We start from the raw sequence: 13,919 nt of genomic DNA, 5'->3' as shown, positions 1-13,919 counted from the left end.
GAAATTAATGTAGTTAACTCAAAATTACTGAAAGTTAATTCTACTCATTTGAAAACAGTTTTGAACTGTGTTGAAGGTAATGAGTTAATTAAGTACCTTTTCAACGGGAATAAGTTCACAGTACTCATATGCGTAGGTTTGTTTTTTAACTCAAATGGTTTGCTGCAATAAGTTTCCTCAAGGGTTTGAGTTGCCTTAACTTATTGGGTTTTACAGTACTCGGTTGGTTTGAGTTCTCTCATACTACAACCCAGTACTGGGAAACTCCCATACATTCTCATATTTATTTATTGAAACATATCTCTCATAACATAAAATAATAAAAATTTCAATAAATATTTCATATATTGAATTATTTATTATTTTATGTTATGAGAGATTTGTTTCAACCGGGGAGATTCTAAAAAAATCGTATATTCTTCACAATTTCTTCTTTCAATTGTGAGTTTACATCTCACAATTCTGTAAAAAAAAAACTTTTCTAAGAATTTTTCACAGTCAGTCAGAATTATTAGCCTCTTCTGAATTATTAGCCCCTTGTTTATTTTTTCCCCCAATTTCTGTTTAACGGAGAACAGTTTTTTTAAACTCATTTCTAAACATAATAGTTTTAATAACTTTTTTCTAATAACTGATTTATTTTATATTTGCCATGATGACAGTAAATAATATTTGACTAGATATTTTTCAAGACACTTCTATACAGCTTAAAGTGACATTTAAAGGCGTAACTAGGTTAATTAAGTTAACTAGGCAGGTTAGGGTAATTAGGCAAGTTATTGTATAATGATGGTCTGTTCTGTAGGCTATCGAAAAAAAAAAATAGCTTAAAGGGGCTAATATTTTTTTTATTATTAAAACTGCTTTTATTCAAGCCAAAATAAGACTTTCTCCAGAAGAAAAAATATTATCAGACTTACTGTCTACTGTCTACTGCTGTGTTACTCACAACAAGTTTTGTTTTTCTAATTCCTCTATACCGTCTTTGGACTGTAGGGGAAACAGGAGCACCTAGAGATAATGCACACTAACACAGGGAGTACATGCTATCCACTGAGCCACTGTACCACCCCACAACCTTACTTTTAGTTTGGCTAGAGTATAAGCAGTTTTAATTTTTTCCAAACAATTTTAAGGTCAATATTATAAGCTCTCTTAATTTTTTTTCTGACGCTGCAGAACAAACCACCTAAATACACTAACTTAACAATTTATGTCTTTAATTTGCTCTTTTCTGTATAAACCTTAATGAATCTCATTGCTAGATTTATTTAAATACTTTTTAAAGAGAAACTCCTACAATGAAATATGCATTATGCATTAAATGTTAGTAATAAAAATACCTGTCAATGTACTTAAAGAAGGGGTTGCATGGGCATAATCTTTTAGTAGATCTGGCAATTAGTTTCTGGAAATGTATCTTGATTTAAGAATGATTAGATTTTTGCACAGAAAATACCGACAAGTAGAAATAGGCAAAAGGAGATTTTCTTTTTCATTTTAATCCCTGACACCGCACTCACAAATCTGTTTAAATAAAAGCAAAAGGTCATAGCAGATGTAGTAGAGTACTTCTAAAAATGATTAGTAGTAGCATTATTCTAAATACTGTAGGTTTTCACGAACATGTCTTAATTACAGTAGGTCTTTCTTAACCAGTCTTAAGGCAAGTAAAAGTTCAGTCATATTTCTACCACCCACAAGCAGCTATTTCTAGCCATATAGGTTTTGCTTATATTTGCTTTAAAGGGGAAAGAAAAACATATATGCAACAGTGACATTATGTGGAAGACATTTCATCTGGAATTAGCAGCATGGTGGCTTAGTGGTTAGCGCTGTCATCTCACAGCAAGAAGGTCACTGGTTCGAGTCCTGGCTGGGCCAGCTGTCATTTCAGTGTGGAGTTTACATGTTCTCCCTGTGTTGGTGTGGGCTTCCTCCAGGCGTTCCGGTTTCCTCCAAAGTCCAAACACATGCGCTATAGGTGAATTGAATAGGCTAAATTGTCCGTAGTGCATGAGTGTGTGAATGGAGAGTATAAGGGTGTTTCCCAGTACCGGGTTGCAGCTGGAAGGGCATCTGCTGCATAAAACATATGCTGGATAAGTTGGTGGTTCATTCCGCTGTGGCGACCTCTGATAAATAAGACACTAAGCTGAAGGAAAATTAATAAATGAATGAATTCTAGATAGAATACTTCTAGGTATTATTTAATTTGCTATTTTGAAACATATATATGTATTTTAAACATTTAGCACATTAGCACTTATCAATAAAAAATCTATTTGTTCCCTCGTGAGAATAATACAACACTTGTTGAGTGTCACAGTTGTCACAATCACCAGCGGTCTTTACTCAGATCGCTTGTAAACATGCACAATCGGACTACAAAACAGCCATTTCATGGACTACAACTTCATACATGCACTCCACTCACACACACATGTTCCACATTCTGTCTGCTTGCACACACACCACCGGAGGATTGTCAAGGACTGAATACACACACTATTTAAGCAGCACATACACTCACTCCAGTCACTGAGTTTTGTTAACACTTAGTGACATTACAACGCATATACTTTGTCTTGTTTTCCTGTGGTTTTACTTTCGCCTTCTTAATCTGTTCATCCCTGCCTGCCGCCAGCTATCTGACCTATTGCCTGTTACTTTGACTGTTTATGGATTGCCTGTATACATCTGTTTGCCCCTGTATTGAACACTGCTTACCTGACCTTGCTATTAAACTTGCATGTGGATCCGCACCTCTGTTGTCAGTGTCACCTCCCCTGGTTTCAGAAGTAATGAAAAAATGAAAAGTGTTTTTTTTTTTTAGTCAGGGATTATTTTAAATAGAGGTGGAGGCTCAACTTTATTTGATAACATTTGTGTAATACATGCTTCTGTGAAACAATTCATTCATTTTCTTTTCGGTTTAGTCCCTTTATTAATCTGGGGTCGCCACAGCGGAATGAACCACCAACTTATCCAGCATATGTTTTACGCAGCAGATGCCCTTCCAGCTGCAACCCATCTCTGGGAAACGTATATAGACACACATACAAAACGGACAATTTAGCTTACCACTTGTCTTTGGACTGTGGGGGAAACCGGAGATCCCGGAGGAATCCCATGCAAACACAATGAGAACATACAAACTCCACACTGACCCAGCCGAGGCTCATATCAGCGACCTTCTTGCTGTAAAGTGACAGCACTACCTACTGCGTAATTCAATTACATCTAAATTATTAATCAAACTCATTGGAGTTTTCAGTGTTCGAAGGATTTTGAGTGCAATGTATTCTCCTCTACAGTAATCTCTGATTGCATTAACAATGGTATGAACCAATATAGGGGTGGTCAAATGTGGTGTTAATAAAAGTGGTGCTAGTGAGGCCACCAGGAGGTGCTCAACCTGCGGTCTGTGTAGGTTCTAACGCTCCAGTACATTGATGAGGACTCTATGCTGCTCCGATTTTCAGATAAAACTCCTAACTAAAGTCCTGACTCTGTGTGGTTGTTAAAAAAACCCAGGATGTTCTTCGAAAAAGAGTAGGTTTAACCTCGGCATCCTGGCCAAATTTGTCCACTGGCCTCTGTCCATTTAACCATCCCCACATCATAACTGACGTCACCACTCTGTCTTCTCTCCACCAATCAGCTGGTGTGCGGTCTGGCACAAGATGGCTGCTGTCACATCATCCAGGTTGATGCTGCACACTGGTGGTGGATGAGGAGATCCCCCCCAAAAACGTGTAAAGCGCTTTGAGTGTCGAGAAATATGAATGCTACTATAAATGTATATTTATATGAAGTGTTTTATTGATTTTTAATTTTATGCAATATACAAATCAGAACAAACAATTTTTCACTCTTTAGATGTGGTGGTCTTACCTCTCCATACATCTCGTTTTAACATCCTTTAGGGGAGATCAAGTGTGAATAATTAATTAACCCTCCTGTAAATTACACCCTGGTTTAAAAACATTTGAATCTAAGGAAACAATAAGTTTCATACATCATTCATTCATTTTCTTATTGGCTTAGTCCTTTTATTTATTAGGAGTCGCCCAAGCGCAATGAACCAACAACTTATCCAGCATGTTTTACACTGCGGATGCCCTTCCAGCCGCAACCTGTACTGGAAAACACTCATACACTCTCACATTCACACGTACACACTACGGACAATTTAGCTTATTCAATTCACCTATAGCACATGTCTTTGTTTGGTCTGTGGGGGTTTCATACATCATATGAATGTAATATTTAAACAATGAAAACTTTAAGTTGAAGAAAAGGAAGCACAGGTCCATTTTTACAGTATATCTCACACTTTCTATAAAAGCTTGAGCCACAAGGAAGACATATATTTTAATGATGAAGCATGTTATTATATCTAATAACATATAGGGTATAAAATGTAAGGCTTCCAATGAGGTTAACATATACCTTGAGAACTAATGGCTCTGCTTGGCTGTACTCAGTGTGATTCACCAGCTGTTATTTATAGCTTTCTGTATAGAGAATACTGGAATTGCACATTCTGTACTGTAAAAATGAGCATTCATTCAGATCATTTAAAATACTTGGGGGGAAAAAAGTCCCAGACTTCACACTTTAGAAAAAAAAAACATTTTATTTACATTTACAGCATGTACCGTATGAACTACAATCTCTGGTGTTTTTTTTTTTTTTCATGGTTAACGCTTAGTTAGCTGTATCCCCATAGCATTATGAATTGATCAGCAAATATGTAGTTTGACAGAAATATTATTGGTTATTTTCAGTAACAGTTCTTGTAGAAATATGTCAATAAAGAGACATTCTCTTGCCAAAAAATCACTTCAGTTCAGCATAGAAATCTAAAATGAGTTACCAGTAACAAACAAATCACAAGAAGAAAAGAAACGAGAATCTGCTTAGTCCAACACTGATTTTCTAGGATTCAATGATCTAGCCTCTGTAACCGGTGCAGTGCTCAGGAACACTGAAGCAGATTGGAACAAGCTATAGCATTCATGTACAGTACAGACCTTCCTCTGAAAACAGAGATTTTCATCATTCTTTTTTTTCCTAACAGCACAATGCTGTTTTTTTTTCTTCTAGCGTCCCAATTTATCCCACCTAATATGTACAATAAAAAGGGCAGGATTCTTTTTTTAATTGCATACAAAAAATAATTAATAAAAAAAACACATATGCTGGGAAGCAACAGTTCATCATTTATGAAATGCTTAACATAAGGTTATAATTCATCTTCCATATATGAATGAGGCGAACATAAAAGGCTGGGGTCATTGAATTAAATGTAAAAATAATCACATGAGACTGACTTTGATTTGAAATTTGTCACATTCAGTAGACGACTCGGTTCACTCAATGCGAAAATCTAAGATTACAAGCTTACGTACAAAATGCTGTTTGATGAATTCCTTCCTGGCAAACACATCCATTTCAAATGAAGCTTGTCAGCACGTGTGATGAATTAGAGGTATATTCTTCGTGTACCTTTCTGATGCCTTTGACATATGAACCTATTAGGTTTACTTCAGCAGTTGACTGGTGAGACCAGTATCACATCTTCTTATCATGCTGTCCGAAATGATTAAAACGGGGAGGAGAGAGAGAGAGAGACATCACACATCAGGTTTTATCAACTCTGAGAAACAGTTTGAGAAAGCAATACACAAGCCTAGGTGAAAAACAGAGTTTCCTGCTAGAGCATATAAACATATAGAAACACACAATGCATCACGCACATGGACGCACATTCATCATCATAATCATGTTAGGTGAGGTATGCAGTTGCCGGTCCAATGAAACCATTTCAGAAATACGCAACAGAATCGACAAAACACTCAATGATGATGGTAAAATAATTACTGGTATTATGTGGTAGATATGACTCAAACATACAAAAGCACATGTTCACAGCAAGAACCTGTGGTTTACAAATCACTTCTATTGGAGATACAAATGCAGCTCTAAAAAACAAACAAAAACAAAAAATAAATAAAAAAGGCATGTTTTAAGCACTGGGTTGCACTCTGATTTTGCTCGGTGTGTTTTCCACTAGGTCACTGGTTTCCATGGTGACATTAGCAGGCTATTTTTTTATTTCATTATTCATTTCCTCATAGTCATTTTTTGTCAGAAACCCGCACAGCGTGCAATCTTAGAAATCATATTCCCTCAGCCATTCTGGGTTGTTTCAAACAGTATCTTGCATGTCATGAAAACCCCCCAGTTATATCCAACACACATGTGGCACCCCGACTGTAATTGTGCTACCTTAATGCTCATTGATGTATAAAATCCATCTAATATGTTGGCATTTGCAGCTATAAATAGATTTACAGATTTTTGTGAATAATGCTGAATGCCGAAATGCCATAGAGTATTTTAGATAATGACTTGACTCGAGAACCGTAATTCAAGGCAATTATGCAAACCAATTTTCTGAATGGAAGTCGTGTGTTCAGAACAGTCGCTTCTATAAATACAGGGAATATTTCCTTTCCCACAAGCTGCATTTGGAGAATAATCCAGGCCCTGACAATGAAAGCTTTTCCTTTTTTTGTTGGCTAACAGGATTTTTCATGGGGAAATGTAACCATTTATACACCTCTCTAGAGTTGCCGTATCCATCAGGCCCACCATTCACATCTTAAGAGCTCCATGTGATTTAACGCCTGCTGTTTTCGGGGGCCGGGTTTTGTTTGCAGTCTCCAAAATTGAAAACACACTGGAGAAATGGATGTAATATGCCACGACTAAAAATAAAATCTCATTGATAAGAACGGCAGTTGAACTTAATTCTATACCAGCAGATGGAAATAAACCATTCATTCCCCAGTTTAGAAATAATAAAAAGAGATAACCTTTCTCATGATTTCATAACTTCACATATCTTTAAATAAATAAGATTTGTAAAGACACTTGTTAAAATAATGATACATACACCCTGGCTCTCAATGACGCTGCTGAATGTCTTAATCCACACTGTCATCTTCAAAACTGACAAAGCATTAGTAGAGTTCGTTTCACCCAACGTGGTCAAATTTGCGTCTCCTGTACGTTATCCTTTGAGCTGGCTTGGATTAGTAAAGGTTCATGCACTGAACTATGCAGCGAGCTGAGAGCAGACACGTGGTTATACGCAGTTTTGTAGGAGTTATAGTGGTTGTAATGGTCATGCTCCAGAGGTGGAAGAGTCAGGTGACTCTCCATGGCAGGAACCCTGGTCAGGTCCTCGTGTACGCTGATGATCTCCATGCTGCGACTCGGCCCGTCGTGATCCTGCTGGTGGTGCTGCTTGCGCATCTTGTAGAATATTATGAGCATGACGGCCGCCATGAGAGTGATGGCCACAAAGCAGCCGATGATGATCTTGGTAGTCTTCATCACCTCCTCCAAACCGTTGAGAGCACCATCAATGTCTATTTCCGTCACGGGGATGGTGTACGCTCTCTCTGTGGCAATGGGTGTTCCCCTTGTGGTCGAGGAGGATGCCCAGCCAAAAGAAGGCTGGACGGGTGTCCTGCTCTCCCCATCGATTGGGGTTTCAATTGTCTCTACGGTGACTGTTGTGAAGTAGCTAAAGCCGCTGTTGTCAACTGACGTCACATTGAGGACTGCCGAGGCCGAAGTGTTGCCTAGCATGTTGCTTACATAGCAAGTGTAGGTTCCTGTGTCCTGAAGAGTAACGTTGGTGAAGTTTAGCGTTCCGTCATTTTGGACGCTGATGCGCATCTTGAGTGTCCCATGTGTTATGATGGAGCCATTTGGTGTTAGCCAGCTGACTGAAGTCACTGAATTCGTCCGGCATTTGAGCTCTGCTGCCATTCCTTCAGTCAAATTGAGGTCGACAGGTGGCTCGATGATGACAGGCGCGTAGCACTGAAAGTAGCTCTGGTCTAGCTCGCCGATGTAGCGGCCCTTGAGGCTGGGAGGGGAATTACAGCGGGCGCAGCAGCTGGTGTTGGTCGGTACGGTCTCTCTCAGCCACCAGCTCAGCCAAAGAATATCACAGTTGCAGTTCCAGGGATTGTGATGCAAGTGCACTCTTTGCAGGTGGTGCAAAGGCGTATAGAGATCATGGGGTAAAAAGGTAAGGTTGTTATGAGCCAGGTTGAGCTCCCGCAAAGAGTGCAGGTCGTCAAAGGAGTTGCGCTCTATGGTTTGGACTTGGGCGTGCATCATCCACAGCTTCTGGAGATGAACAAGACCCTTAAAAGAGCTGGGCTGGATGACGGTGAGTTGGTTTCCGGACATCTCCAGCTCATCCAGGCGAATCAAGGGCTGTATGTTTGGGACCTCTTTGAGGTTACACATGCCCAGATTTAGGTAGCGAAGGTTACTCAAGCCCTGAAATGCTCCACTTGAGATGTAGGAGAGACGCTTTAGCTCCCCCAAGTCCAGCCGGCGAAGGGAGGGCAAGCGACTGAAGGCATCAGACGGTATGCTCTCGATAGGGTTATTCCTAAGCCACAGCTCTTTTAGTTTAGATAGGTACTCAAAGGCGCCATTGGGGATGGTCGTAAGACGATTGTCAAATAGCTCCAGTGTGTTAAGGCTGGTCAGCCCATTGAAGGCGCCAATCTCAATGTTGCGGATGTGGTTTCTGCTAAGCTGCAGGATCTCAAGGTGCCGTAGATGCTTGAAACTGTCCACTTTGATGACCTGGATTTGATTGTCCTGGAGGTTTAGATACCGTGTGTTAGTGGAAACGCCATCGGGGACATCTTTTAGCCCTCTGCGTGTGCAGATGACCTTGCTAAACTGATTACTGCAGGAACATACGGATGGACAGGTTTGGGCTCGCACCAGTCCAGCGACAACAAGCAACTGCAGGGCTAAAAGCAGGAGAAACAGGGGGTCAAACCAAGCCCCTTTCCATCTAGGACCTCTCAACATCTGGCGCTGATGGAAAGAGGTCATCTTGTTCAACATTCATAATTTAATGCCTGCTGATTTTCTCTCCCCAAACATTTACAGGCAGTCTGAAAAAAAAGAAGAGAAAAATACATCTGTTAGCAAAATATGTCATGTTGAAGTGTCAGCGTTGCATGATGGCAGTCAAACAGAACATCAAATTCTGCTGATCTTCTGCAATTTATCATAACAAAAAGTAACAAATCCTTCCGTCAAATGGGGCTGGGCGTACATTTCTGATGATGCCGAACAAAAACAAGTATTGCTGTTTAGGCAATTTACATGCAAAATATACTTTTACAATTTGACTGATGAATTGAGCCTCATTACTGCTATTTAATGCTGTGTAATGAGCCTGCACAATGAAGCACAAACAACAATTCATAGGAACAAGTGATTGAAAGCACTATATTTGTAGCACTATATCTAACAGAGCTTAGTCAAGTATATCTCTTCGGCAAAACCTAATTTTCTGTCCCTGCTTTCTTGGCTTAATCGAGACATCTTGCAATTAACAGGGGAATTAATACCATTAATTTGAATAGAGAATGATAAAGTTGCTTTATTATTCTAACATATTTTTATATTAAAAAAGTTAAACAATTCCAGTGGAAAACTCTTATTCTAATGCTTAAAATATTATATTTGTATTTATTATGATATTATTAAGTGCCATGAGTGTGAAAGTCTCAAAACCGCTCTTTTATGTGATGCACTAAAATGAGATATATGGAAATCCTGTCACAGCAAGCTGTCAGAGGGATGGATTAAGCTGCAGACAGGTCCGTTGCAGGGCATATCTGGGAGATAAGGACGTGTGTTTGGCTTGTATATTTGGCGCCATATGCTTGCACATGCTATGAAGATACACGGAAACCGAATTGTCAAAGCTCTCAAGAAAAGTGCCATTGCTAGAGCTCTCATTACCTGCTGAAGTGTTCTTATGGAAAATAAAATGTCTTATTACCTGCGCTGTTTGCAAATAGTTTGCTATAATCAGTATTCTTATAAATAATGACAGGAAAATAAGGAGAGAGAAAATCTGGATACCTAGATCATTTACAAACTCACTTTCAAACTTTCAGTGTCTCATAAAATTGCTTGTGATAATTTAAAACGAGGGTACATGAATAACCATGTACTAATAGAGATAATTAGTGAAGGCAGGAAAAAAATATGATTAATGAAGAGCTAAACTTAGCTGCGTCTGCAAATGGAGTTACTGTACATATGAAGTAACCTTTACTACATATTAGTGCATGCTTGCGCTCTGTATTAATATTCAAGTCCATGCATTAATTAATTATTAAAGAAGTTTTTAAAGAGTTTTTAACAAAGTTGAGTTTTAATTAAATGTAAATAATTTCATGGTTAATATGAAATCTGCAGAATCGATCACTGAATCACACACTATTAGTTCAGCGTTATTTTTGTATCATTGCTGTTAAACAAATACTATCTAGGGCTCCATGGTATTGGAAAGATCTGTCGTTGCGATATTTTGTTTGGTCACCCTTTATTTTGATGGTCCATTTGTTGAATTTATATTACATTGCATCTACATGCCAACTAATTCTCATTAGACTATAAGTAGACTGTTAGGTTTGTTTAGGGGTAGTGTAAGATGACATGTACTTGCAAAGTTTTTTTTATAGTCAGTTAAATGTCTGTTGAAGGAGCATATTAAGCAGACAGTCTACTAATACTCAAATGGACCATTCAAATAAAGGCGTTATCTTTTGTTTTGCTGCAATATACATAGCAAAATTAATATAATAACAACAGATGATTCGAATGAGTCTATTTCAGGCGATTTCATTTATTTAGACCAACTGGGATAATTAAATCTATTTCTATGCACAGATATAATAAATTACAAGCATATAAAAATACGAAGGAGCAAAAATAAATCTGCCAGTATCTATCAGTTATCTCTCAGTAATTAAGTACAAATGAAATGTAAAACAACATGGTCATCATTACATAAATAATTTTTAAAAATGCATTTAAGTTTTTATCTTTAATAAACAATCGCATTTTCAGATGTGACTATTGTGGATACACACATTGTGATGTCAATGCTCAAAGGATATACTTTTGTTCAGCCCTGATACTAACTGTTATCACCTAGTTTTGGCTATTTATTTTTCCTTCAGTGCCTTCATGTTGTGATTTATGCACAAAAAATGTAGTGAAGAGTGAGTTGTTAATGTGCCCAGGACTGTGTTTTGACACTGTGGATTAAAAGTAATAATATTATAAATCTTTTCACTTCACCTCAATGTAGTACCATGATACTCTGCTATTAATTCAAATTTGCCTGCAGCAGACCCCCTAGTTTTTTTTTTTTTGTAATTTTGCGATCACTGAATCCAACGCAAAATCAACAAAAAGTCTCACATTTTTGCGATCCTGCAAAATTCTAAATTTGAACGCAAAATAACCGCAAACAGTCTCATAAAATATCAAATTCCAGACCATATAATCAAATTATATTTATATCAGGTTTCAATTAATTATTTTACATGACTTATAGACACATCGCATGAGATCTATTTGAGTGTCTCTTGAAAAATGACGTCTCACCTGTGTCCTCACAATCCAAACATTACATGGAATTAATTACATGAAAGGAATTGTTTCGTAGCCTGTGCAGTAAGAAGACGAAAACGATGAAGCGCTGGAGATTTACATGCAAAGATGCGATTACACATACTGTAGTGCAAGTTGAGTGAATAACATGGGGGAATTGGACATTTTGTGCATATGACGTGCTTCAGACTACAAAAGAAAGTGGGAGCAAACATCTAACAAACGTGCAATGGAACTATATATATATATATATATATATATATATATATATATATATATATATATATAGTTCCATTGCACGTTTGTTAGATGTTTATATATATATATATATATATATATATATATATATATATATATATATATATATATATATATGTATGTATATATATATATATATATATATATATATATATATATATGTATATATATATATATATATATATATATATATATATATATATATATATATATATATATATATATATATATATATATATATATATATATATATATATATATATATATATATAAATATATATATATATTTAGTTTTTTTATGAGAAAATTTTCAGCAAATTTCTGGAAATTATCACTAAATCAATCATTTTTATCGGTAAAAATCGTGAAAAACTAAGGGGTCTGGTTTAGATGCTTCTAATGTGTCAAGAATATCAAGGTATCAGGAAAAAAGTTCTTTACTCTTCTACTAAAAAAAAAAGTCATTAGATTTTGGATGATCCGATTAAAAGTCAAGTCAGTTTTATTGTCAAATATGCTGATTATTCTAGATATACAGCACAGATGAAATTACAGTATTCTCAGCCTACGGTGCAAACAAGCAATATATAAATACATATGCAAAAATAGGTAAGTGAGGTAGTGTGTAGTTGTGTAAAAATTGAATTAAAGCAAACCCCTCAAATAAACATGCACTAAGCACACATATACACCACCACAAAAATTAAATCTTAAAATCATGTTTTTTTTTTCACAATAAATGGACACAAAAGAAAGTCTAAACATACTAGTAATATATTATGATACGTTTTAATGTGAAAGAAGCTGTCTATGCTAATGCTAATCAAAGCTAAAATATACAATTGAAAAATACATGAACAATCATGAAAAATTTATGTTTGCTGTTTGTTCAAACTTTTTATTTAAAATAAACTGAAACAACACAATTTTCGATTTTGGTGGGACAACTTAATTGTTTATGTTCAATACACTTAAATTTTGAAAAAAAAAATACCCTAATACATTAACTAATACTTATTTACCTGTTAACTTATTAATAATAAGTTAATAAGTAATAATTAAGTAATAAGTTCTTTCATGTCTCAACACAGGCCGAATGGTGGCTCAGTGGTTAGCACTGTCATCTCACAGCAGAAAGGTCACTGGTTCAAGTTCCAGCTGTACCAGTTGGCATTTCTGTGAGGAGTTACGAGTTTGTGTAGGTATAGGTGAATTGGGTGAACAAAATTGGCCATATTGTATAAGTGCATGTGTGAATGTGAGAGTGTATTACAGGTGTTTCCCAGTACTGGGTTAAGACTGGAAGGGCATCCGCTGCGTTACACATATGCTGGAATAGTTGGCGGTTCATTCCGCTGTGGCGACCTCTGATAAATCAGAGACTAAGCCGAAGGAAAATGAATGAATGAATGTCCCAACACTTATTGATTGTGTGGAACCCAGCAGTTTTTTACAGTGTATACAGATGCAAACTTGTCTTTAATGATAATTTACAATTACAAAATAAGGAATATTTATTAGATTAAAATGTCAGCATCATGGTATTGTGGGATACTAATAAGCATTCCATTGATGGAAAGTCATGGAAAGTAGCTATAACTAAACATTTTAAATCAACTACTAAAATCTCAACATGAATGAGACTACATTTGAATAGTTTAATGCACGTAAGACACCACACTTGTATCATCCTGTCACTACACAGTATGTCACATAACTGCACATGGAAAAATAAACATTTATATAACAGTTTTAAATCATCCATGTTAAAGTCAAAGTCATAGTTCTTCTTATTTATTCTCACGCATGTTTTATTTTCTCCCCACAAGTTAATTAATGCATGAACTATCCAACATGGAGAAGAAGTAGATAAATTGGCCGTTATTTATGTATGATTCCATTAGACCTTGATAATACTCAAGTTTCTCTCTTGTTCAGTTCATGATTAGTTCCTGCCTTTTCTAATCATTAGTCCATGTTGAACCAAGTGTTTATTCAGGTATTATTACACGATTATTCAAGTACTGTTAGTTCAAAGTGTTACAGAGATGCTTTCATTTACAAGAGCAAGCTCATAATTACGTGACTTTACTCTTAGAATGTCTTTAGCACAGTTGAAAAGTAAATAA

At 36.5% G+C, this 13,919-nt stretch overlaps 1 protein-coding gene across 2 annotated transcripts in view; it reads right to left on the bottom strand.

Annotated features, from left to right (window-relative positions):
• Positions 1-4,622: 4,622 nt before the first annotated feature.
• Positions 4,623-13,919, bottom strand: part of lrrc4cb (leucine rich repeat containing 4C, genome duplicate b) — a 97,079-nt gene continuing 87,782 nt past the window's right edge. For both annotated transcript variants that reach the window (XM_087261836.1, XM_087261835.1), the window contains exon 2: positions 4,623-9,008. In XM_087261836.1, coding sequence (XP_087117962.1) covers positions 7,063-8,958 — 1,896 coding nt within the window. In that variant the 5' untranslated portion in view covers positions 8,959-9,008 and the 3' untranslated portion in view covers positions 4,623-7,062. The remainder of the gene's footprint in view (positions 9,009-13,919) is intronic.

This window comes from Danio rerio, chromosome 7 (genome assembly GCF_052040795.2).
Source record: "Danio rerio strain M-AB ecotype USA chromosome 7, GRCz13ab, whole genome shotgun sequence".
Lineage (NCBI taxonomy): Eukaryota > Metazoa > Chordata > Actinopteri > Cypriniformes > Danionidae > Danio > Danio rerio.
The sequence above is the reverse complement of the archived record's forward strand: the minus strand, read 5'-3'. Positions and strand labels throughout refer to the sequence as shown.